The sequence below is a fragment of the Pseudopipra pipra genome, chromosome Z, assembly GCF_036250125.1.
Source record: "Pseudopipra pipra isolate bDixPip1 chromosome Z, bDixPip1.hap1, whole genome shotgun sequence".
NCBI lineage: Eukaryota > Metazoa > Chordata > Aves > Passeriformes > Pipridae > Pseudopipra > Pseudopipra pipra.
The window spans coordinates 8,130,841-8,156,232 of NC_087581.1; the positions used below are offsets into that span (position 1 = coordinate 8,130,841).

General features: G+C 44.7%; 1 protein-coding gene and 1 long non-coding RNA gene across 4 annotated transcripts; one reads left to right on the plus strand and one right to left on the minus strand.

The window, feature by feature from the left end:
* Positions 1 to 1,398: 1,398 nt before the first annotated feature.
* Positions 1,399 to 23,178, minus strand: DCAF12 (DDB1 and CUL4 associated factor 12). 3 transcript variants are annotated; one of them, XM_064641407.1, is made up of 9 exons: positions 22,931 to 23,178; positions 21,720 to 21,974; positions 11,528 to 11,734; positions 10,259 to 10,319; positions 7,072 to 7,265; positions 5,927 to 5,992; positions 5,565 to 5,727; positions 2,311 to 2,495; positions 1,399 to 1,592 (listed from the first exon to the last, which is right to left on the minus strand). In XM_064641407.1, exons 1-9 carry the CDS (start codon positions 23,009 to 23,011, stop codon positions 1,434 to 1,436), a joined length of 1,371 nt encoding a protein of 456 aa, XP_064497477.1. In that variant the 5' UTR covers positions 23,012 to 23,178; the 3' UTR covers positions 1,399 to 1,433. The 3 variants fall into 3 exon arrangements, with proteins under 3 accessions (XP_064497477.1, XP_064497478.1, XP_064497476.1); XM_064641408.1 differs by lacking the exon at positions 22,931 to 23,178 and adding an exon at positions 22,338 to 22,451; XM_064641406.1 differs by lacking the exon at positions 22,931 to 23,178 and adding an exon at positions 22,066 to 22,194.
* Positions 22,517 to 24,951, plus strand: LOC135406881 (uncharacterized). Its single transcript, XR_010426542.1, has 3 exons — positions 22,517 to 22,619; positions 24,196 to 24,298; positions 24,762 to 24,951. It is a non-coding gene; the product is annotated as an uncharacterized LOC135406881 (long non-coding RNA).
* The last annotated feature ends 441 nt before the right edge of the window (positions 24,952 to 25,392 follow it).

The following is a 25,392-nucleotide window of genomic DNA, read 5'->3' on the forward strand; positions in this document are numbered from 1 at the left end:
AAAGCAGTGAGGTCCAGGCACACTTTGCTCCACTAGTGTCAGGGGAAAGGCATTCATCCCAGCAGAAGAGAGAGGCATCAGTAACAAGCTGAGAGTTTGGTGCCTGCCAAAAGGAGGAGCACCTGGAGACCTGCATTTTAGCTGGGTATGGAGTAAGACCACCACCCTGGGATGCACATGCTTCATAGCTGGACCTGAAGGGCACTGCACCTGTTCTCCCCTCCCAGTCCCAGGTGAAGTTCACAGGAGCCTGGAAGCAGAAGGCAGCAGGGGATTCGGGAAAAGTCTGAGTCTCTCCTACAGCATATGTGGACAACGTGAGCTGACACCGAGCTATCCTCCTATATGGAAAGCTTCTCACTTGCATTAGTTAAGTCCAAGATGCACTCTTTAATCTTGTAGAAAAAAAAATAGTTTATTTATTCCATTGCCTTATTAGAGGAGATGGCCAACCAGAACAGCAAAAATGGGAAAAATTTCCAGAACCCAGCATAAAAAAGGTCCTGGGTTTTAGGCAGTTTAGGAAAATCTCATGAGCTACCCCGACAGCATACTCAGAAACCATGGCTCATCTGGAAAACAGATAAGATTTAGTTCATTTTGAATAACCAGCCCCCATTTCCCCTCAGCACCTCTGCAGCCCTCAATGTAATGTCACCCTGCAACAGCCATGCTGCAGAACAGCCTTTGCAAACTCCACCTGTGCAAAAGCTGGTACCTGGGATGGGCAGTGAAGAAACAAAAGATCAATTTTTACTCCTGGCACTGCTGAAAACTACCATTCAAATACAAATGCACTTTTTAGAACTCCTGCACTTTGGACTTGATGGGCAATACCCTGGGGGAATCTGTGCCTGGGCTCCAGTGAGCAGAGCCTAAAATAACCATAATCCCTCTATGTAAAAACAGTGTCATTAGACTTGTACTTTTAAAAATAAGATCAACCCAGGCCAGCGCCAGGCTCTGCAGATAAAGTAGTAGCTTATCTCTTATAAATACTTTTAATATTTTTTAATTACAAGTAGTCCTCACTCCAGGTAATGTAACTGACACAAAGTACCTGCACACATGCAGCCCCAAGACTTTCACAGAAAGCCCAGGAGCAACCACTCTATAAGAAAGGAATCCCACCTCACAGCAAAGTAGGGGAGGGGGCACATGGCCAAGACAGCCTAAATGGGGGGGAAAGAGTCATTTGGAGTAAATACAATAAAAAAGGATTTCAAAACCCCTTCATATAAAGGATCAAGGAGGTTAAAGCAAAAAACTGGTTCAAAAAGATGTACAAAAACTGTTGGAGACCAACAGAAAACTCTGCCAAAAAATAACTTGCGCTTAAATCAGGAATCAATGGCATCACACAATTTTGTTGTTAAAAAAGGAAAAGAAAAGTGGAAATCTGTGTAAAGATCAGCATTTATGAAGAGTTATCATTAGCTCCAGAGACCAGCGTAATTCCCATGAAGTCCTGATGGAAGGGGGCCTCCTGCCACAAAGAGTTTCGTTCCAGACGAGTCGTAGCAGTGGGTGTAAACAGCATTTGGGAAGTAATTTATATCAGAAAAATAATTCCTCCAGGTTTCATCATGGTTCTGTTAAAGGAAAGTTTAGATCATTATTGTTGCCAACCAAACCCAAAACCCTGTTTCACAAAAGCAGAAAGTATCTTCCAGAGCTTAAAAAGAGTTGTTTCCTCTGAATGCTCCTGAAACTTCATACAGATCAACTAAAAGATATCAGCATTGTTCTGAAGCTTTTTCTGTGGACATTTAGGCCAAACATTGGAACAGGGAGATGAAGGGTAGGGACATCACAGTGACATAAATGGTAATGGAGCTAAGTTAAACAAAGCCATTAACTAGTTTATGATAACATACAGGAAACTGAACTCAAGTGCCTGCCATGGCATTACCTCAGGAAGCCACAGTTTCTAAAACTGCACACAATTAAATTAAATCTCTCTTGCTCTGAGTACCACATTAGAGTAGCATGGCTCTAAAGGAAGACTATTTCTGTTTCAGGTTCTGAAAACTAGGAGTTAGATTACATTTGAAAATATAAAAATATCCAATCTAGTTCACCTATGAATCAGTGCATAAGAACAGTAGTCAGTACGCCTCACACTCGGGCAGCTAACCTTCGGTACCCTTTCCTAAAGCTTTTGTAGAAAGCAATTCTGCAGCACTTCTTGCTTCTCATTGTTAGTTGTCGGTACATTTCACACAACAGCTCCCATTACCACAAGAAGAACCGGCTCAAGCCCTACAGTATTCCTGTGTAAAGGGTCTCCTACAGTTACAACCTACTCACCAGCCAGCCTTTCCCAGTTGTCAACTTCAAAATTTCACCTCCTCCTAATTTTTGCTTCGGGCCATGGCAGGCATGGGGGGGCTTTTCATCCAGGAACCTCTGGGCTCTGATATCGTAGAACAACAGGGAACCTTGTCCTGTTCCCACGGTGATGATGTGCTCATAGAAGCTCACCGACCGGATACCTGTCAAGTAGAGAAGGGACAGACAGAGCAGTAAGGAAGAGGGATGCTTTGGCTCTGCAGGGCTGTTATTTCATGTCTAACACTACCTTCTAGTGTTCTCCACAACTGCTACAGAGCAGTGCAGACAGATCCCACTGATGCTGCTGAAACAGCAGCTTCGATGACACACACTAATGCCCTGCTCCTCTGAGGCCATCGGCTACACTGCGGGGCCACAGTAAGAAGCCTCATCTTCAACAGGGCCCAGCTCTACCAGATAAGCCATTTAGGGTCAAGAGCACCTTTGTTGTGTATGTAGGAATCTGCAATTTGCAAATTCTCTATTTATTGTGCAAAAGGTTTGTTCTGTGCAAGCACTCTACTCCAAACAACTCTTCAGTGCAGATTAAACTCCATCAAATCTGTGATCCTCCTTCCTGCACAGAGTAATGCCAGGTTATAAACCCTAGGCCTTTTTAAGCCCTCTTTGAAGTACCACTGAATTACAGCCTAAACAAGCATACAAACAGGAGGGGAAAAGAGTGAGTTCTGCCAGCTACATCCACGTGCCAAATGCTGTTACTGTACCAAGTGGGGCTGAACTTCTAACGTCCTGGAATACAACAATACATGCATGGGACAGACAACACCTGGGAGCTGCAGATACAGTCAGGGAGTTCCCCTTTCCCCTCTGTAGAGAGTCCTAACTAGAAACGCATCCTCATCCTTCTGCCTCCCCAGCCTGATGTTATATCCACAGCCACCAGCATCCATGACACACACTTGGAACAGGTAAGGCCACACTGCCCTGCTCCAGATGTGAGGTGAAGTCCTGACTGCAGGTTTAATAGGTGGGAAACCACTGTGCAAGTCACACCTGCTGAAGGAAATTTACCAGATTCATGTAAGAATCTCCACTTTAACTCAGAATTACAAACACACCTGAGCAAGCTGCAGACTTACTCCCCCCACCCCCAGCACATGGGCCTGGCTCTGGCAAACACACTTCAAGCCCTCTGCAATCAGCAAAAGCAGTCACTTATCTAAGAGGAGAAAGGCACAAGAGTGGACCTCCTCTTGTTTTTGCTCCAGAAGTGCTCTTGACAAGCAATTCAGAAGAATACTTACTTCATAGAAACAGGTGATGGAGTATGAAGGCAGATGGCATACGCTTTTCAATGGAATTTGTTAATAAAAATCTATAAAATGAAGAATACCAGTGGATATTTCTCTAACCAAAAAAATTAAGTGATGCACCCACACTACTAACAGGATATTTAGAACAGGCTTTCAAAAACAGCTCTTCAAATTGGCTCCTAAGGGGCTGAAGTACCCCAGATTAACCATTCCTATCAAACTAAAAGCACAACCTGTGCCTAGAACTGATCATAGTAAGCTATCCTACATTCCCAGCACTCTATCACCCGTGGACCTGGACAGCAAATTGAGCGCCACTCCTAAGTGGCAGATCCCAGAAGGAAATGCAGATGCATTTGTGGTGTGTCCTACACAGGGAGCAGACACAGAGTCTGTGCTGCATTAGCACTGCTGCCTGCAGGACACCAAGTCAAGGGCACACGACACTGCTCTGCCACGTGAGCAGAGAGCAGCTGCTTTTGTGGATCAAGACCTACAGTCCAGGGCCTGCACTTCCCTGTACAGCTCTAAGAAAAGCAACTCTTATAAGATGCACTAAAAAGCATTCACTGCCTTCTCATGTAGAGCAGACAGGGTTCAATTGGGGGAAAATCAGCCCCAGTTCCAGTCTTGCTAAGCCACAACCTTTCTCTAACCTGCTTTTGTGTACAACACGAGTGAACTGAATGGACTTACCACATTCACCAGGTGCACTTGGAAACTTAAAGCACATTCAGCTACTACTTCAAAGCACTTGAAGTCAGATTTTATTCCACAAATCAATAAGGAGCCTGCTTTCTAGAGGTGCTGCACCATTCCAAGCCCCAGGGAGATAACAGAAAGTTGAAACGCTCAGTATCTTGGGAATTACTGTTATTTACGTGCCTCCATCACCAAGCCGAATAAAAAGATCCAGCTACTATGCAGCACAGAAGACAGCACTAAACAAAGGCTTTCACCAGATGTGAAATGGAGATGCCCTGCAGATACTCCCCACACACAGATTATCCCCCCAGCAGGGATGGTCACATACTCGAGGCAGAATCTTTCAGCCACCATTGGCAGCAAGTCAGGACAAGGAGTGTTGCTGGTAAGATGTTGAGGTGACCTTCCCTGACACAACAGATACTTCTCCCATACATGAAAGAAGCAGACCCTGACATTGATCTAGATAAGATTGTTCTGTAACTACATAAATAAAGTTTTCCTAAATCCTTGCCTACATACATCCTCTTCTGGTAACTTGCCCGATGAAGAGATGGATGCCCAAAGCCAAGCTAAATAAGGACTGCAATTTATTAGTCTGGGGTTAATATGGCACAGTGCCTTCTCATGCCTGATAATAAAGGGTAAGGTAAGAAGTTTATGGAACCATGGACCCTGCAAACCCTCAGGCCCGGCCTGGTGAGAGGTTCAATTGCACATATTGCATTCATGTGAGAAAAGGAAACAGCAGTCAAATCACACTGAAAATCAAGAGTCTCACTCATGGCTTTAAAATTACAAAGCAAGCACAGACTCCCAGTATGATAGCAGAGAGCAGACAACATGCCTTCTTTCCTAATTCCCAGAGAAAAATGCAAGAACAGTATAAAGAGTGGCAAAACGACTAGATTTGGTCCGAGAGGAATTAAAATAGAATAAGACACAGTAAAAAATATGCTGAAGTAAAATGCACACTTTTAAAAGTCCAGTAATATTCAAATGGGTTACAATTTAGTTGATCATAAAGGCACTGATATTGCCCTTCACTAGATTTCAGAGCTGCTGTCACGTTTGGTGTTGGTTGCTCACTGAATGCTGTCATAAAAGCAAAACCTATATATACACTATTAATTATTTAGTCTATCACAGGAAAAACCCTTCCTGTTAATTAAGAGCTTGACTTACTGCAGTCTTAACAGCTACTTCTGCAAGAAAATCATTTGAAGCACCTTTTGACAGGTTTCTTACCACTGCCTCGTTCTTTGGAACAGACGGATTTAACATTGTGGGAAGGCTGCCTTGGGTCCAGGAAGGAGACGTGTGCCTGTGATCCTACTGCGTACACTGACCACTCCTGACCATAAGCCAAACACACGTTCTCCCTGCAGTATGGCAACTTTGTGGAAAGTAACTGGAAAGAGAAAACATAAAAATCAATCCGTTACAAGAGTAGGATGTTAATAGAACAATTCTGTAAGCTATGTTCAAGGAAGTTGCAGTGAAAAAAACCCAAAATGCAGCTGAAAAATAAGTTGACTGCAAAAATATAACCTGACCCAAAGAAAAACTGAAAGCAATGGGGTGCCTTATCTGAACAAACAGAAAAGCACCTTTGATAGTGTGAGCTCTGCCTTCCAAAGATGAAAATACCCATCCAGGGACACTGCTCCCAGCTCCTATTAAAAGGAGAAAGAAAAAAAAAAAGAGTTAGTTTCTGTATTATAGATGTCCTTACAAATTCACTCTAAACTAGGCAAGTGGCACACTCTGGATTGAACTCATCCACAATCCTGTACAGGCTTTATCAGGATACATTTTCATTTTACAGTGTTCTTCATAGAATACAATATGGTACAAAGATGGCAGGTAGAATAACAGTTAATAAAAGAGTAAATAAGAAATAATAACTTTCAAAACCATAAATGTTGTTAGGCAATTAAATAGTGAATTATTAGACAGTACAAGCTAGAGTTGACATGTCCCTTCAGCAGGTCCCACATTGATTCTAACCCTGAAGCACTACAGGCACTATACTGAAAAAGCTACACGAAATGTCCATCCCAGACTAGTAACTAACTAAAGTAGCTATTGTGAAAAATACAGCCTACAGGAGCACTGTGCTTCTGAGAGCACACCACCTTTGCTTCAGACCTTCTCTGTTCTTTGAGGGCAGGAAAAACAAAAGTAACGGAGGATGAATTGCTACTCCCATTAGTAATAACGGGAGATCAGCATGGGGGAGGTTAGCATTTAGCATTGGCCAAATACCAACAAAATGACACCAAAGCAAGCACTGGTGCCTGCCCTGTGAGTCAGGCACCTCACCTGCTGAGCAATCCAGAAAGGATTCAAACATCAAAACAGGAACTGCTAAGAGTAAGCTGGTCTTCGCAAAGGGGGAAGGAAAGTAGCAAGAGCATTCAAGAATTGAGGATTCAAGCTGCAAGAGATGTTTTGGTGTTTTATTTGCTTCTTGCAAATACTCCTTGTCTCCCCTGCTTAGGATGCAAGTCTAAAATCAAACCCACAGGAAAATTGTGCCTTCTGAAAACATTTCTTTTTTTTTTTTCTCCTGGATTCTCCCATTCACTTGGGCAGAAGCAAACACAGCAGGTGAAGACAAGAACACAAAAGAATCAGAGAAAAAAAATATTAGCTTGCTTCTCCAGTATGTTTAGTTTAGATTATTTTGTTCTTTTTCTAACACATAGGGACAGTTTTGGGACTTCTCAACTGCCTTACTCATCTTACTGACCTTGTTCTTATTGTTGAAGGCCAATGCTCGGACTTTGCAGTTATCAGGGTTGGTGTTCTCCTTGGGGATGTCCTTCAGAGCACTGTGTGTTATGTGGGCATAGACAGGAACTTGAGAGAGGTTATGCCTGGCATCACTTTTGGACAACACATCCTCTGTGACTTCCCAGAGACCCATTGAACCATCCCGGGAACCTGATCAAATAGTCCATAAATAAACAGTCCATTTCACATACATGTAACTCCCCTCTTTAAAAAGGAAGAAACAGTAGGGTCTGAAAGAAAGGATACTATTAATTTAATCTAACTGAACACACTGTTGGTGCCCATGTATTAATTAACAAAAATGTGATTTTACTGAGCTCTAAAGTTCATAATGTTTGAACTCATTATCAGCTGTTTGTCTACAGAGTTTCCAAGCAGCTGGATCACCTCATCTGTTTTCAAACTGATTAGGATGCATCAAAAACCACAACCCTGTACAAGAATCACCATTAGAGATTCGCACATGGAACGACTTGACTCAGAAGTCACTGAATAGGCTTTGGGTTCAGCCTGAGCCTGGCTTACCAAGGCTGAGATGACAGCCTGTTAAACCAACGCAAAAAACCCTCCAAAACTCAGTTGGATTTATGCCTATTTGGGTTTCTATCAGTATGCTTATGGATAAGCACACAGTCATTCATGAGCTGAACAGAAACAGCTATTTCAGAGCACAGTTTGTACCACTTTGAATGAAATCTATTTAAAAAATTATTTTGCTAAAATGGGCCACTTGTTTAAAGAATGTAACATAGGAACTGAGGTTAAACAAGCAAGAACTCATTTTACTTTTTTTTTACTGAATTTGATGACATTAATCCAAAATATGAATCGCTAACAGTAATAATATTGGATGAAGAAAGCTGAATGTCTTTGGTTTACAGATCAACACAGTCTTCATCCAAGGCCTTATAGCCATCACTTCTGGTGTTCAGGCAACTCACTTTCATCTAAGTCAGCTCTGACAAATTTGACAGGTACCTCAATTTCTTCTCTACATAATGTGAAAAATATATGCCTCCTTCTGTCAAACGGAATTCATAATTAAGATGCCGGAAAAGATTAAGTATTTACACCAGACTATTAAATTTACTGTCTCTGCTACATCACAGGGAAAAAGTTGCAAAGACAGTTAAGCAGAACACCTTGTTGCAATATGGGTTGTTTGGCACAGGAGAAGTGGCTTTGCTCTCTCATGGATGGATTCAGGCATTTGGCACTATCACCTACTACAGACAAATACAAAAGGAGCATCCTAATGCAGCAGGCAGCAGGCGACACAACATCTTGCCACTCCATTATATGCCATTGGTTTTAATGGCAGCTAATCTTGTTTGTTATGGAGGCTGAATACTCGGCAGTAGAATTTCTGAAGGTCTTGATGTACCTTAGGAAGAAGCTGTCCCTGTTAATAGCCCTGTCAGTTTCCCCTGGCAGGGGAAAAGGCCCACGTATGTTGTTCGACTGGTTAGCCCTGAAGCCAAGCAGAGTATCATTTGCTTCCCTAAGCTCATGACATCCTGGGGATTATTCATCTCATCCAGAGCTTTTGCCATGGAAATCTTTTTGCCCAGCCAGCACAGCTGAGTGGACTGTTGTATTCTTCCTCAGCTCTGCCTGCTTAGTCAAGAGTTTGACTTACAGACTAGACTTAGGGACTACTGAAAAAGACTGCTGAAGGTTTTAGAGTCCTGCCTTGTTCTTGTTGAAGTTAAAACAAGCACAAGGAATAATAAGCCCCTAGTCCTCTTTCAACAGCTTTGACTGCAGTGAGAAAGGCGTTGCCCAATCTCTTAACCAGATGGGTGTGATCTGCCATGGGACCAAAGGACTTTTTTCTTCCTGTGGCACTTAACTTGCCTCAAGAAAGTAACAAAAAATTTGCATCTAGTTTTTTTAATCAGATAAAAGTATTTGCCGTATCCTCAATGTCTGAAGTTCAAGTATTTCTACTCTGCACTTTCAGATACAGATGGAGTTGAAATCTATAAGATTAAAACCATGTTAGAAGTTCACTGTCTTTTTATCTCTTAATTAGGATTGTCTGTGAGCTCTGAAGAGATCAGTTTAGCAACCAGTCTTGCTTAATTGCTTTCAACAAGTTTTCCCTGGTGTCTCAGGTCTGGAGACTGGAAGCTACATCTTGCCTGCTGTAAGGACCACAGAGCAGAGAACACAGCAGCCTTCTACTCACACATCCGCCCCTGACCTTTGCAAAACATTGGGAGCTGTGCATTCCACTGGATCCTTATCCTTCCCTTGGATATCAGTAATCATCCTCAAGCTTACTAGCTGATAGCGCGGGGGGTTTTATGTAGATATTTGGGGTAGAGACTTGCAAGGATGAACTTTCATGTTAAATTCAAAAATCAAATTCCAGGATTAACTTTTTGATTTTGGAAAACAAAACTTCCACTGAACTACACTAACAATTCAAGGACTTGACTTTTATATAAGACTGCTATGATCTTCCGTCACCTGCAGTTCAACAACTCTTGTGTGCAGAACACTACTACACCCTGTCAGCACAGAAAGGCAGTGAACTACTAAATTAATGCAACAGCCTATTATTACTGCTGCCTTTATCTAACTTTATGAAGTTACACTGACTATCCAATTAGTTACTAAACAGTCAGTAACTGAGTTTTTCTATTACAGCCTTCTGTAATAATTGCCTTAGTGTAAGTGCACATGTACATACACATATATACACACAGAGAACTGTACTGACAGCTTGACAAAAGAGAGTTTAATTAGTCTTTCACACGACTTCAGGAAACTGATATTGCTCTGCAGTATTCCAAAGTTATCAAATGATAATTAAAACTCCTCTTGAAATTATTCCTCTTATGTAGAACCCTTTACTGTAACTCATTGTGTTTGAAGATCTCCTCATGGCAACACCTACTAGAAACACAGGAATATTCTCTCTGATACTAAAAAAATCAAAGATCTAGATCAAGTGTTTAAATAGCCTCAGTAGTTCTAAGTGGTTTCAACTGCCGTGATAGAGGTGCTTTCTGAAGACTCATAAAATGTTGTAATTCAGCATAAAATTCTGGAGAGGAGGAAAGTTTAAAACAAAAAAGGAAAGGCAAAACCCCCACCAACCAACCAGAAAAACAGAAGAAAAAGGTTGACTTTACCAGAAACAGCCATAGTATCACTGATCCATGCAATTGAAAATATCCAGTCCTTATGTCCATCCTAAAAGAAGAAAGACAGATTTTTCTGTGCCATAATACTCCAAAGTAGTCTCAAAGCAGACAAATGCTCTCCACTTGGATTTTTAGTACAAACTCAGAAGGACAGACCTACACTAAAAAAAGGTTCCAGTATCAAGCTGGAGCAGTTTAAGTACCCACTAGTAACTTTGACTTTTTGAGTTTTGAAGTGTATAACTAATGGAGAGCAATTAGGTGTTGGAAAAACAGGCCTCTGACCAAGGACAAATTGACTCCAGTTCTAAGGACTCCGATTTTCCATTTTGAAAGCAGCATTCTGTACTTCTGCAAGTGCACATCCTAATATAAAAAGTAACCAAAATCTTGTGTTTATGATACATGACCTACAGATTAATATTTCAAGCCTATTATTTCAAGAATCTCTTCTTTAGGAAATGAAAAACCTGTGTGGGGGGGGAAGAAAGACCATAAGGCTCTAGTTCTGTTTGAAAAGATAAAAGGTCACATAAATGAAGAGCAAGTCATGCAAATCTTCAGAGTCAGGTCTTGCTGTAGCTGGTTATCTGCTGCTGCAGAACTCTGACCTGACCTATGTTGTTGTAGCTAACGCCCATATGAAGTCCTGAATAAAAAGGAGAAATGAGAGAGAACCACTCATGGGACACCACTATACTCATTTCAGCTTTTTTTAAAAGACTGGCTGTTTCAAAAAGGCCTCAGGACATTTCAGAAATAAAACCAGTATGAGAGTCTATCTAACTGCCAGCAGCCACTGGGTCAGAACTAACCTTCAAAGCCAAGTTTCACCTCTGGAATAATACATCTGTAAACTGCACTGGATAAGCAGAAAATCGGAACAACTTGCATCACCTTTTAAATTTCCCAAAAGAGCTTTTTCACTGTTAGTAGCTTGAGAGGTCATCACCACAACTGGACTTTAACATTCAGGATTTTGTTACATTTTCAGTGCTCAAAGGTGATCTGAAATAGATCTGAATGAGGGTGAGGAAGAAGTCTGACTCAGAATCCTGAGAATCCATTCACATGTTTATGTACTCACTCGGATACCACGTCAAAAATGACAACTCAACTGGGAATGTTTTCAGGCTTTCAGCAATTCACTCTCCATTACAAGACTCCCAAATCTTAACCTTGCTCTGACCTTACACACTTCAAAGTAGTAGTTCTTGTAAGTGACAGAATAAACCTTCCCCAGGTTCTCCCACTTACATCTCCCACACAGACAGGATCGAGTGTAGGCAGGCGATAAATTGCAAGACTGTTGGGGTTGTCTCCACCTGTGGCCAGGAGGGTCCTCGAGGGGTTGAGCTCGATGGCATGAATGCCACATCCCTGCTGGTTCACCATGCCCGGTTCACGATCCTTCAGAATAGGAATCTTGGTAATTTGACCAGTCTGGACATCTACTACAAATAACTGGGGAAAAAAAAACCAGACAAGTAAGTCGTCATGGAACAGACAAGAAAAACAAGGTGGTCAAATATCCTCCTTATTTTGAACTGACATTCTTTTCTAGTTGAAATATATAAATACTTCCATTATGGCACAAATTCCTTCTCAAACCCAGTAAACTAACAATGACAGTGGGTTTTATTTCAATCAACCCATTTGGTTTTCACAGCAATGAGAGAAATCTGTCATGAGAGGCTTCCTATTTAACAAAACCCTTGAATATAAATTTTTTCCCTGTTGAGTATGAGAAAAGAGTATTTTTTTCAGGTTCTCTGTGCCACAGTGAGAAAGAGACACACCTCAAAAGAGCCAGTAAGTCCCACAGAGCGCAGCACAAGTCTCCTGCCTCCCAGAGAAGAGATTTACTGCGAAATATTAGCTTTGGCAGATTGACACTTTATAAATCTATGCAACTGGAGTTTATTTTCTGATGATATGTGGGAAAAAGTAACTAAATACAGTACTGCCAGCACAAACACCTGAAAAAAACTTATCTAGCTACATAACTTATCCTGTAAAAAGTCTAGAACGTGGAGCAGTATGTCACTGGCCCCTTGTCAGAAAACTCTTTTATAAAGCCTTACAAGTCTTCAAACAGACATTATAGCCAGAGCTATGTCAGTTCAAATATAAACAACCACGGGGTTGCAGTTTAAGCCAGAACAAAGGTTTACATTGCCTGCCAAAGGGCACTTTCGTTTGGGAGGCTCTTGGGCTGGGTCATTTCACAGATGGTGTTCAGTGGGCAGCTGCACCAACAGTCAAACAGAGGACACAAAGACTGTGAGGGAACACAAGTGAAGCAAGGAAATGGTGGATCTGAAGCTGACTTGGCACTAAGGAAAGTGATGTAGAATCACAGCCCAGGATTATAATTAAATTTCACATCACCTTAAGTCTGTTCCTTCTATAACCAAAGAATGTTGTCTCAAAGCCTCTGGAAGTGAACCGAAGACAACAATAACAACAAAAAAAATCTCAGTACAGTTTAAAAGATAAACATCTCCAGGAAATCATTCTGCAATTGTCAGGCATTTCTAAAAGGACAGAATAGAAATCCAGGGGTTCTCAGAGGTAAGTAATACATAACAAGCTGCTTTTGATGAACTCTTACAGACTGTAGTTCTATTCTTTAATAGAAGCATAAGAAAAAAAAATTTAGAATCATATTTATTACTTAATGTACTGAATTAGCAGAATATTAATGTCAAATAAAAGCCTAATAAAGTTTGGTATGTTAAACACATTCCACAGACAAAGATTAAAATCTGTTAATTGCTATTTGTGTGTTGTGTCTAGAACTGTGCATCACCTTCAACTCACAGTGATCTTCTGCTGTCAGCAGCAGCCTTGCACAGACTGATCCTACAGGGACTGCATTTTCAGGGTTACTTCTTTACTTTGCATGCAGAAGTGGGGTATGACAGCAGGTGAGATGCAGCTGAGTTCGAAGGAGGCACTCCTCACTTTTTCCAAGCCTCACAATGCAGTTCACAGCCTGAGACAGCTGGTAAAAGGTCTGAGCAGTAACTACTCCCCAGCTTGATAAGGGACTTGGTAAGGAACTCTGGGTAGTTTAAAAACAACCACCACCTCCCTAGAGTAAAACAAGCAAGCACTGTCTGTACTGTGGAGACTGTTGCATCACCTGGGGCAGGACAGGAAGCCAGAAGCCCACACTTGAAAGCTGCACCACTGCCTGCCTAGAAATCTTCCCTGTAAATCCAGCACAAGAAGCCAAGAGAAGCCGAACAGTTGTTAAACACTTCTAAAGCCATAAAGGCAGAAATGCTAAGAAACAAGAGAGGCACCCAGTTAAGAGTGCAGAAAATTTGAATACTGTTTAAAGAGTTTTAAAGACTCTAGAGTAAATAAAATACAAAATATTTGCTAGTCTTGAAGTAAGTACATCTGCAAACAACTCCAAAGCAGCCTGGACACGATGGCTTGACAAAGTCCTGATAACTGGCAGTAATCTTCTGTGTTATCTCAAGCAGGTATAAGAACTTTTTTCACTGCTACTCATTATACAGAAACTAAAAACCAGCCCCCAAAGTCTTTCCTGGATGTAATAAACTCCCATCAACCTCCAAACACTGAACTGTGCATATTTGTCTATTGATTTCAAACTTTGCACAAAATTCAGTTCTTCCTCCTAGTAAAACATATGCATGTCAGCCATTAGCGTGCCAAATAACATCCAGGATTTCCCAAATCTGGATTGCTTTGGCCATCTGCCAGAAGTCCAAGGACCACACCTCATCTGTGAGAAACATCAGATTCACTATGGTGTTCTCTGCTGGACAACCTTGTTCTAACAAGGAAACAGGCTGGATGACACTGCAGAGAGAAATCCATCTTCCCTCTTTGTGTTTTTTAAAGCAGTTTAGACGCACGGCTTGCAACAGTGCTATCACTCGAGGATCAGGGTAGACAGGCATGGCCAGGTACTGCAGTTGTCAGAGCCATGCATCTTCATGATCTGGCCCTACTTTGCACATCCCTTGAGATTAATAGCTCCATGCTTACTTTTCTTTCAGCTTGCAGAAGTGGTGAGAAGTCACTTTGGCAAATGGCTCCCCTACAATTACTACGTGTCTTTCCTCTTCTCAACCTGCTTATTAACAAGTTAATCAAGAAACTGCCCCACTTCATTGACTAAGGAACTTCATGAATCAGCTTGCCAAAAGTAAAGACAGTGGCAGGGAACAGAGTATCGGAGGACCAGAGCCTGAACTGCAAAGTCCATCCGTCTCCTATATGCAATACTGATATCAGAATAGTTTGATGGTTTTTCCATACTTCCATTTTTTGACCTGCCTTTTGGGGACAATAATTTAGCGGAGGAAAAAACCACCCAGAAAGCTAACAATTCATTAAAAATAAATTCCCTTCCTGTGTATCTTCAACTGAAAGCACTGACTTCAAACAGCAAGATTAAAAAAAGAGGGCTATGAAATGCCATTTCAAGGCAGCACATAGATTCTCTCATGTCTTCTGCTGCTGCCCCTGCACAAAGAACAGCAGATGAACAGGCAGCCCTATCCTATCTTTTAGTTGATTCTACAAATTAATTGGAAAAAAAATAAGGGGTGTCACCCTCTTTTTATTATTACACAGACTCACAGGACATGCAGAGTTGGAAAGGACCCACGAGCATCATCGAGTCCAACTCCTGGCCCTGAACAGGGCACCCCAAGAATCCCATTCATGTGCCTGAGGGCTTCTTGAGCTCTGTCAGCCTTGGTGCTGTGACCACTGCCCTAGAGAGCCTGATCCAGTGCCCAACCATCCTCTGGGTGAAGAATATTTTTCTAATGTCCAACCTAAACCTCCCCTGACACAACTTCAGACCATTCAGACCATTCTATAGCTGGTCACCAGTGATACAGAGATCAGTGCCTGCCCCTCCTCTTCCCCTCACGAGGAAGTTGTAACTGCAATGAGGTCTCCCATCAGTCTCCTCTTCTCCAGGCTGAACAGAACAAGGGCCCTCAGCCGCTCCTCATACAGCGTCCCCTCAAGGCCCTTTACCATCTTCATTACCCTCCTTTGGACACTCTGTAAGAGCTTAATATCTTTCTCACATTGCAGTGCCCAAAACTGCCACAATATTCCAGATGAGGCTGCCCCAGGGCAGAGCAGAGCGGGACAATCCCCTCCCTCGACTGGCTGGCGATGCTTTGCCTGATGCCCCCCTGGACACAGTTGGCCCTCCTGGCTGCCAGGGCACTGCTGACTCATGGCCGAGTGGTCATCGGCCAGGACCCCCAGGTCCCTTTCCCAGCACTGCTTTCCAGCATCTCCTTCCCCAGTCTGTGTGAACATCCAGGGTTGCCCCACCCCAGGTGCAGAGTCCGGCACTTTCCCTTTTCGAACACGAGCAGGATGAATGGAGAGTTACAAGGCACAGAGAACATTCATGGAAGAGCCTTGCTCATTCTTCATCCAAGAAGTGTTCTTCACACACAGGCACATCCTTGTCATTCATACTAATGTCATTCACACATTTGAAAGAAACCCAAGATAAGCACACTGTCCTGCTAAAAATAGTCACTAAGAGAGAATCAATCATGGGCAAGTTTCACAATTGGCTTAAGCCAATCTTTGAAAATTCATGTGCCTCCTCCTCACCCACCCAAACAGTCTGATCACCCTTTTGACAGCAACTAGTGCTCAGGTAGCTGCAGGGTCAGCTGGATCATATCTCCGCCTCTGGTGAAACTAACCCTACAGGAGAACCTGTCTGCTCACACAGCAGCAAGCTGACCCAGCTGACTCCCCCGCCACAGGCACATCAGTGCCAGCCAGAACAAGCAGGTGGGAACACCCAGTGCTGCAACAGGGCAACTCTGGACCAGCTGAAGCTGCTCACAGAAAGATCTTACCCCCAGCCAATTTGGAAAATTAGTATTTGTCCTCCTTCAAATAAATTTTTTGCTAACAAAACAACAAAAGCAAGACAATGCTTATCATGTCATTGTATTGATGCTAAAGCTGGTCACATATGAGTAGCACTGACTGGTTTTTCCCATTTCTCAGCCTTGACTCTTATTCAGACTGTAAACATCTCTCCTTTCTGTTCATAAAATACTTGGTATCAGGTTCCTCTGTTTTGTGGCAATACAGACTTTCTAATATATGCCAAGCCCCAAAGAAACACGGACTCTTTAAAGACTAAACTATCAAACTGGTTTCATATGTCTACTTTCTGGTGAAGATCAAAATATAGAACCATAGGATGGTTTGGGTTGAGAGGGATCTTTAAAGGTCATCTTGACCAAGCACTCAGCAGTGAGCAGGGACATCTTCACCTAGAGCAGGTTGCTCAGAGCCCCATCCAACCTGGCCCTGAATGTTTTCATGGATGGGGCATCCAGCAGCACTGTGGACAACTCATTCCATTGTGCCACCAGCCTCATGGTAAAGAACTACTTTCTTGTATCTAGTGTGAATCTGCCTTCTTTTAGCTGAAAATCATTACCTCTTGTCCTGCTGCTACAGGCTCTGTTCAATTTGTCTGTCCCCATCCTTTTTACATCTCCCTTTAAGTACTGGAAGGTGCTATAATGTCTCCCTAGAGCCTTCTCCAGGCTGAACAACCCCAACAACAGTCTTTCAGCCTCTACCCACAGGAGAGCTGCTCCATCCCTCTGACCATCCTGGTGCCTCCTCTGGACTCACTCCAACAGGTCCATGTCCTTCCTGTGCTGGGGACCCCAGAGCTGGATGCAGCACTGCAGGTGGGGTCTCACCAGGCAGAATCCCCTCCCTCACCTGCTGCCCACCCTGCTTTGGATGCAGCCCAGGACAGGATTGGTTTCTGGGCTGTGAGTGCACATGGCTGGGTCATGTCCAGCCTCTCACCCACCAGCACCCCAAGTCCTTCTCAGCAGGGCTGCTCTTGATCTGTTCATCCCCCAGCCTGGAATGTTACCGGGAGTTGCTCTGACCCAGCTGCAGCACCTTGCACTCGGTCTTATTAAACCTTGTGAGGTTCCCATGGGCCCACTCTTTGAGCCTGTCCAGGTCCATCTGGATGGGATCCCATCCTTCAGGTGTGTCAACAGCACCACTCAGCTTGGTGTCATCTGCAAATCTGCTGAGTGTGCACTTCATCCCTTTGTCTATGTCATTAATGAAGATATTAAATAACACTGATCCCAATATGGACCTATGAGGAGCTCCACTTGTCACTGATGTCCATTGGGACTCTGAGCCACTGACCACTACCCTCTGGATGCAACCTTCCAACCAATTCCTAATCCACCCGTCAAATCCATCACTCTCCAATTTGGAGAGAAGGATGTAGGGGGGGAACATGTCAAAGGCTTTACAGAAGTCCAGATAAGTGACATATGTAACCTTGTCCACTGATATAGTCACTCCATCACAGAAGGCCACTGGTCAGCCAGGACTTGCCCCTGGTGAAGCCGTGCTGGTTGTCTCAAATCACCTCCCTGTCCTCCATGTGCCTTAGCAGAGTTTCTAGGAGGATCTGTTCCATGACCTTCCCAGGCACAGAGGTGAGGCTGACAGGTCAGTAGTTCCCAGGTTCTTTCTTCTACCCTTTTTAAATATAGGTACCTTATTTCCCTATTTCCGGTCATCTGGGACTTCTCCTGACTGCCGTGATTGTTCAAATATCATGGAGGGTGGCTTGGCAACTTATCAGCACACTAACATGCACTCATCTTAGCACAAAACTTACAGGTTGTGCAGTAGATGCAACTCAAGTGGGTAATGGCCTTACACATCCTCCTTGAAAGGGTCCAAAGTGACATAATCCACAATGTAAAGAAACCACCTGAGAAGTGAGGAGAGGTAAAAGCACCCTGCAAGTTGGTTGACCCCGAATTCACATCTCCAAGACAAGAACGTGCCATCAGGCACTCTGCCTTGCTGTGAACCTCTGAAGCACGACTAGCTAATGGACACAGACTTCGATATCACTGGATTTGTGCATTTGTCAGTTTTTATTTGTGTCTTGCCCTCTGTGTGTCACTTCAGGAGGCTGGCAGACAATTAACATATGCTGGCAGATGGCAAAGGAAGGAGAAATGAGAGACTTCGTCTGCTAAAGGGCATCACACTATACCTGGCGCAGAAACTACCAGGCTCTGAAGACCGACATGAGTATCACATGCAGTTGACAGAAAACCAAATACTCAATAAAAGAAACAACACCTGGCTATTTACTCTGAAAGAAAGGTGAACAAAGCGATCAACTACAGGCACTAGAGGGTTATTTATGCTGAGTTTTGGTCACTGTTCATTGGACTTTGGGTAGAGCTACAAACTGCAGGAGCAGAACTTGTTATTTCCACTCTGTAATCAGAAATGAGCTGTTGTCTTGATGCTTCATCACATGTGCAAAGCTAGGAGACACATTAACTTGGAAAGCAAGGGGAAATCATTTTTCCCATGGCCAGTTCATATTTACAAAGGGAGAAGTAACTGAGTGTTGTGTTCTCCCCACCACAACCCCAGGACTACAACACTGGGCCAACTGTATGAGATGCACGGAACAGACACGGGACCTCTTGAACAAATTTAAAGTTTCTACTAAGAAAAAAGAGCTGGTGATTTACAGCAGGGCACCCAAAGCAACACTGAAGAGAAAAAAGGTATCAGCCAGCATTCAGAAACCAACTCCTGCATACCTTGGAAATGCCATCTGGGCATTCAGTAAGTTAAGCACAAACACATCTATCGGGCCTGCCCAGAAAAAGAAAAAAAAACACAAACTGAATTTCAGGCACTAATAAGCTTCACAATCGGGAAAAGAATTATATCCTGAACACATATACATAACTAACAGAACAAAAGAAGCTGCTTTTTAGACTTTATCTACTTTATTCTTTGTAATTTCCTGAAATAGTAAAAAAAAAAACCCACAGGCCTCTTCTCTTATGTTCAGTGTTTTTGTTTGCCATAAGCTTGCCTTCTACCAAAGTCTCAGCGTTTCTCCAAGAAGCTGGAACAGAAGATGCAGATTACAGACAGTATCTTCTTCTGAGACTTCGTGGCATCAGTGTTTGGTAATTCAGATGCCTATCAGGACACAGCCTAAAAATCTGCACCTCTCCTGAGTTTCCCTATTCAGTCATTTGAATTGGAAAACATTGAGAAGCCCATGCATGCAAGGTCTAAGAGATTTTTGCAAAGAGGAATCCTGTCTCAGCAAAGCCTAAGTGATTGCATACGGGTCCCATAATTCTAAATCTATCAGAAAAAGGATGCACTTTTAAGAAACTCAAATATTTGACTTACAGCCGCTCAACTGTGAGCACCAGGATCCAGTGGAGAAAAATAAAGATATTTCATATGCAGAATCATACCCTAGGATAGTTTTCAAGGATAAAAAGTTACCCAGCATCACTAAACAAATCATAATCTTCATTAAAAACGTGCAATTGATGGAGAGCTCCATATTCCCATCAGTCTTTGTAGTGACTAGCACTGCCAAGTGACTAAACCCAATCCTCCTCCTTTATGACAGAAGTGTATTTTTGTTTTGTTATTAAGAATAGTGAATCCTTCTGGCACTGCACAGCCGAGGGCAATTTATAAATTACATGCTAAAAGCGCTCAGTGCCACAGTCAAGCTCTGATTAAAATAACTGCTACAGTTTATATTTTTCTGTTGCATTAACTTTAATTAAGTGTAACTCCAATGCAGCAAACCCAATTGAAGTCAACCACGGTGTTTTAGATTTACTCCCAACTTCAGCACATGACAATCAGCACAGGAATCTTTTCTTTATTATGTCGCTCACGAAGGAGATGAGAGAGAGGAATTTCGTAATTAGAGTGAGGAGTTTAACGCTCTACTTGCTCAAATGTGGACCCAAAGCAAACAAAGTACAGCTATTACAGTGCTTGTAACTCACACACCATATTTCACAAAGCTGCAGTGACTTCTTTTGAAATCACCGTGTTTTGCTCAACGGCAGACGAGATCCGTCTGCAATGTTAAGTCTGGCTGCAGAAGCACACACTTGGCTGCAGCACGTGCAGAGGGAACAACAATACTGCTGAATCCCTCTCCAGCTTCACGATTGTTTGGTCCCAAACAATTTTCTGCAAGGTTGCGTTAACAACCCACTTGTCCATTTATCTTCGCCGCAGCTGCGCTGGAGCTGCAAAAGTTACAGAACGCAGCGAAATCACTGCAGCTCCATAAAACAGGCAGTCATCTTGCTAGAGTAAGCAAGATTTTTGGGAGCTTGTGTTTCAGCAGGAGTTTGTCTCCTGTAAGCTGCTCCACGACCAGTGCTGGCTGCTGACTGGCTGAGGAGATGAACATACGTGGAGAAAGTAGGCAGAGAGGTTCTATTTCGGGCTCACTGCTGCTAAAAGGTTGCTTTGTTTTTACAGTTAGGCCTTACTTCTTAAGAGCTACCGCATGAGAGCCTCCTGCTGTGTAACTACGAACGTCTGAAATGGAAAAAAACCATCCCACTGTCCTTTGCTGGTCAGAGCACTGAGTGTGGCTCCGGCACAAAAAAGGGATCTGGAGGCAAAGAAGCAACCGCAGCAACGGATACACTTTGAGGTTTAAGAGCTGCTTGATCTGTGCATTCCTTGAAAAGCCTGGTTCATGTCTGTAGCACTAAACAATCCCATCTGGGATTTTGCAGTAATTCAACTGGAACTTCACACATGAATTTGCTTGGGCTACCAACTGTGGTCAGGAAAATATCATCTAAGGAGTATCGTCTCCTCCACTTATTAATCCCACAGGATACTGTTTTAATATTCCCCTAAAATGTTTCAAAGCATCACTTCAGGAGCCTGAGGAGTTTTTAGTTCTTGCAGAAGTATATATAGATAGATGAAGAAGAAAAGCTATTTGAACACTGCAGTTTTAGAGTGAAGAATCACCAAGTCAACAAACAAAAGATAAGCCCAAAAATCTGAAATTCTTTTTTTTATGTTTAGAACATTTCTGGCTACTCTTTTAAAAAATCTGGAGTTTAAGTACAGTTTTATAACAACTTTTAAAAGTCACCAGCACAGAACTGTGTGTAAAATCAAACCTGTAAGACTGAGCATAAATGAAAAAAAGGGTTCTTAGCAGCCAGTTCTGCCAGGCACTGACAGCTGTCATTTAGAAACGCTAATGCCCATCCATTAACTTCCCACCTGCAGGACTAGAGAAAAGATCCAACCCCAGTGCTGCTCTCCATCCTGCAAAGGGACGTAAATCACTCTGGAGAGATCAGACAGATGCTGTGTGCAGCGCCTGCCACACTTTCAGACGAGAACGGCTCGTCCCTGAGCACCGCCTTCACTCAAAGTTAATTTTACACGATTCTGACTTCGCTCTGAACTACTTCCTGAAGTTTTCCTTGGCAGTTCACACACTTGGACTGCAGTAAGCACCATTCGGGGGAGGTGGAGTAATTATCAGAGGGAAAAGGAAACCGCGGGAGGTGGCACTCACCGTGTTGCATTTCGTCCCGCACACCACTTGCCGGTGGTTCAGCCACTGGGAGGCAAACACTTTATTGAGGGTTCCGAGGTGGAATTCTCTCTCCTTCAGGAGGCTGGGGAGCTGCTGGGCTGCGTATCCGTGCAACAGGCGGTGGTAGCTGGACTCATTCTGCATCCGGAGCTCCCTCCCTTTCAGGTAGTACACCAGGGACCTCTTCACCGGGGGGAGCCGTTTCCTTTTGTGCACCGAGTGATCCCACACATACTGTGAAAAATAAAGATGGAAATCGGATAAAGCAACTGGAACAAACTTTAGGCATCACCCTCCAAAATTCAAGATATTCCCGGCGGAAAACCTGCAGCCTTCCAAACCACCCACGGAACACCGTGCGTGGAGATAAGCCCCGAAACGCTGAAAGGGCCTTTAGCAGCGTGGAATTAAACATATAAATATTTGCTAAAGGAGCAGTAACGCTGCGATGACATTAACGACAGCCCGCGGCCGTTCGGCACCGTTGGGGCGACGTTTGCTCGTGGAAACGGGAAGGGCGCTCGGACCGGGAGAGGGGCAGGTTTAGAAACCGGAGGTGGGCAGGTTTGGGGGTCACACTCCGGGGATGACACCAACCGCGGGGCCCAGCGGCCTCCTCCGGCCGGGCCAGAGCTGCCCCGGCACCATCGCTCCGCCGGGCCGGAGCCGGAGCATCGCGAACGGCCGAGCCCAACGGGGCTCCGCGAGCCCGGCGGGGAGTGGGTTACACCAGGACCGGGGCTGTCCTGCCTGAGTTAAACCAGGGCCAGGAGCTGCTCCTCCCCCGGTGACAGCGGGACCCGGGGCTGCCCCTCCCCTGGATCCCCCCGGTGACAGCAGGACCCGGGGCCGCCCCTCTCGGGTGACACTGCAGGCCCCGTAGGTGTAACCGGGACCCGAGGATGCCCCTCCCCGGTACCCCTGCCCACCCCGGACACCTCCCCAAGTGACACCGGGACCGGGGTCTGCCCCTCTCCAGCACCCCCTGCCCCCCCTCCCGGCACCCCCCCCAAATGACACCCGTCCCCCCGGCACCAGGACACCACCGCCCCTGGCCAGGGTCATCCCTCCCTCCCTCCCTCCCCAACTTCCTCCCTTTCTCACTCTCTCTTTCCCTTCCCCGCCGGGAACCGGGGCTTATCCCCCTTCACACCGCCGAGAACAAGCGCTTCTCTCCCTCCTCCGCTTACCTGCTCCCCCTGGAGCCCCCCAGGCCCCGCGGCGGCGGCTGCCGCCGCTTTCCGCTTCCTGCTAACTGTTTTCCGGGCCATAGTAGAAGGATGAGGCTGCGGCAGCGGCTGCGGGCGAGGAGCGGCCCCACATGGAGCGGTTCGGAGCGGTTCGGGGCATATGGAGCGGGACCGGCCCGGGCTCTGTCCCTCAGGCCCCGCCGGTCGCGCCTCACGGCATTTTACGGCACCCCAGGTTTTTTCGATTCTTGTTTTTACGACAGTCTCGTCGCAGCTTTGCGGCGGCGGCCCCGCCACGCCCGCAGCACCGTTGCCCGGCAATCGGGCGCCAGGGCTGACCACGCCCCCTCGCTGTTGCCATGGCAGCGCGGCATTTCCCGCTGCGGGGTGGCGCCCCTGGCGGCGGGGCGGGCTCAGTGCAAGGCAGGGACTCGGCATTCCCTCAGGAAAAAGAGGGATTTTTCCCAAAACCCCAGGAAAGGGTCCCATAACGGGAACAGGGTCACAGAACCACAGAATGCATTAGGCTGTAAAAGACCTTTGAGATCATTGAGTCCAACCTGTGACTGATCTACCACCACAGCAACTAGACCATGGCACCAAGTGCCACGTCCAATTTTTCCTTAAACACCTCCAGGGATGGTGGCTCCACTACCCTCCTGGCCAGCCCATTCCAGTATCTAATCAGCCTTTCTGTGAAAAAATTCCTCCTCATGTCCAGCTCTCCACCAAACCATCCACTGGATCAGAGGGCAGTTCGACTGACTTGTTCAGGGTCACACACAAACATGAAGATCTGCTCGAGGGTTTCCACACCTTTAACTGGTCTGTCGGCACCCCAGGGAAGATCCAGGGATGCACACATGCCAACAACATAAGAGAGACCCTCTCCCAGGCCTCTGCAGCCGAGTGCGTTACCCCCTGCACTCCACTCCCAGTACCCTTGGAGGACTCACAACAACAGTTTATGCAATAACACTCTTTATTAATCTAATAGAAAATTGGGACAGGTTAAGGTTCAAAGATTGCTGGTGATAGTATCTGGCTGGAAAAACATATCCAAAGCATTCTACGGACAAGCTCTGATAATTAAAGAAGGCTGGCTTGAGATAATCAATCACCCCACATAGAGTCTGTTCCTTACCCAGCAGGCCCCATGGGGGAGAAGACAGGTTCAGCCTGTCAGCTGATTCCAGAAGTTAGGATGGAGTCTTCGCTAACTTTTCCCCGTTTTTAACTTACTTTTATGCTATTTTTGCATTCAGATGCAGCCTGAGTAACTCCAGTCATACATCATGTGCAGTACAGGGTGATCGTACCTTGGAGGTGGGTAACATCTGTTACACCTCAGTAACCTTTGGGATGAAGGTGGGTGCCAGTATTGCATCTGTGATCTCGCCACAATTACTGGTTCAGCAGCAAGACATCTTCTATTTTTCTCCCTTGATTGACAGCTGCTGTGTGGCTTTTCAGCTACAAAGTACCATCGACTGTCTCCACTTCACTCCACTCTCCATTTAGTCCCCTTCAGCATGGATTGTGTGTGGGAAGCCGGGCATGATGACCGCATTCCATCCAGGGAGCAGCACCTGCACTTCACCCTATCATTTCCATACTGTCACAATTTCTGTTAAATTGTTAATATAACTTCCCAGTTTTCTCTAATTTTACACACAGTCATTTTCCCACACCATTCCATCTGGGAAATCCCTTATTTCTGGGGAATTAAAGGGATATAGCGTATTCGCTTTTCATTACACCCCCATGTGGGTGGATGAGTGATTTTTCTGATGTTCACACAGCTCATATGCACTTTTTTCTATGATTATAGAGCCAAAACTGTGGGTCATCCAAACCCAGCGACTGCCACTTGCCGGTGGCATTGCAGAGAAGAGAAACAGGATGAGGAGAAACAAGAAAAACATTTTAGGTCTAGGCAGGCTGGAAAAAAATGACAGTTCCTGACCACCTGAAACCTAATGGTGCCTCAAGTCATAGGAATCAGTAAATATTTTCCTGATTTGACATAGTTTTTATGACTTTTTTGTGTTTTCCTCTAACTAGCCCCAAAGACAAGGGTGCTGTCAGAGGCCAAAGTGAAATAGAACCTCTCAGGCTTCCCAGCTTCCCCTGAGGATAGAAAGGATAATTCTAGTTTGGCAGTTTTCAGTCTTGATTTCTCACTATTAATTCCCTTCTCCATATCCTCCCTCACATGCACAACTGCCACCCGTAGTTGGGACAAAACCCCTCCATTTTGGAACAAGGACCAATCACTGGCTGTGTCCCCTCAGCCCCTCAGGGGAAGGGACAAGGGAGGTGGTGGGGGTGCTGTGGATGCTGAGGAAAGGGGCTGAGAGATGAAATGGCCTCCCTGGGCCCTGCTCCCCACCTTCATCCAGCCCTTTAGGGACCATCTCATGGAGCCCATCTGGGAGAGGGGCAGGAGGTGTCGCAGGAGC

Bases quoted from the DNA above. Each gene is read 5' to 3' on its own strand.
- DCAF12 (XM_064641406.1), bottom strand. From the start codon at position 22,155: ATGTTTAATTCCACGCTGCTAAAGGCCCTTTCAGCGTTTCGGGGCTTA. The intron at 21,975-22,065 runs GTTTTCCGCCGG...TATTTTTCACAG, and splicing joins GGTGGTTTGGAAGGCTGCAG to TATGTGTGGGATCACTCGGT. The intron at 5,728-5,926 runs GTGCTTTTCTGT...TTCTCTTTCCAG, and splicing joins CAGAGCTCACACTATCAAAG to TTACTTTCCACAAAGTTGCC.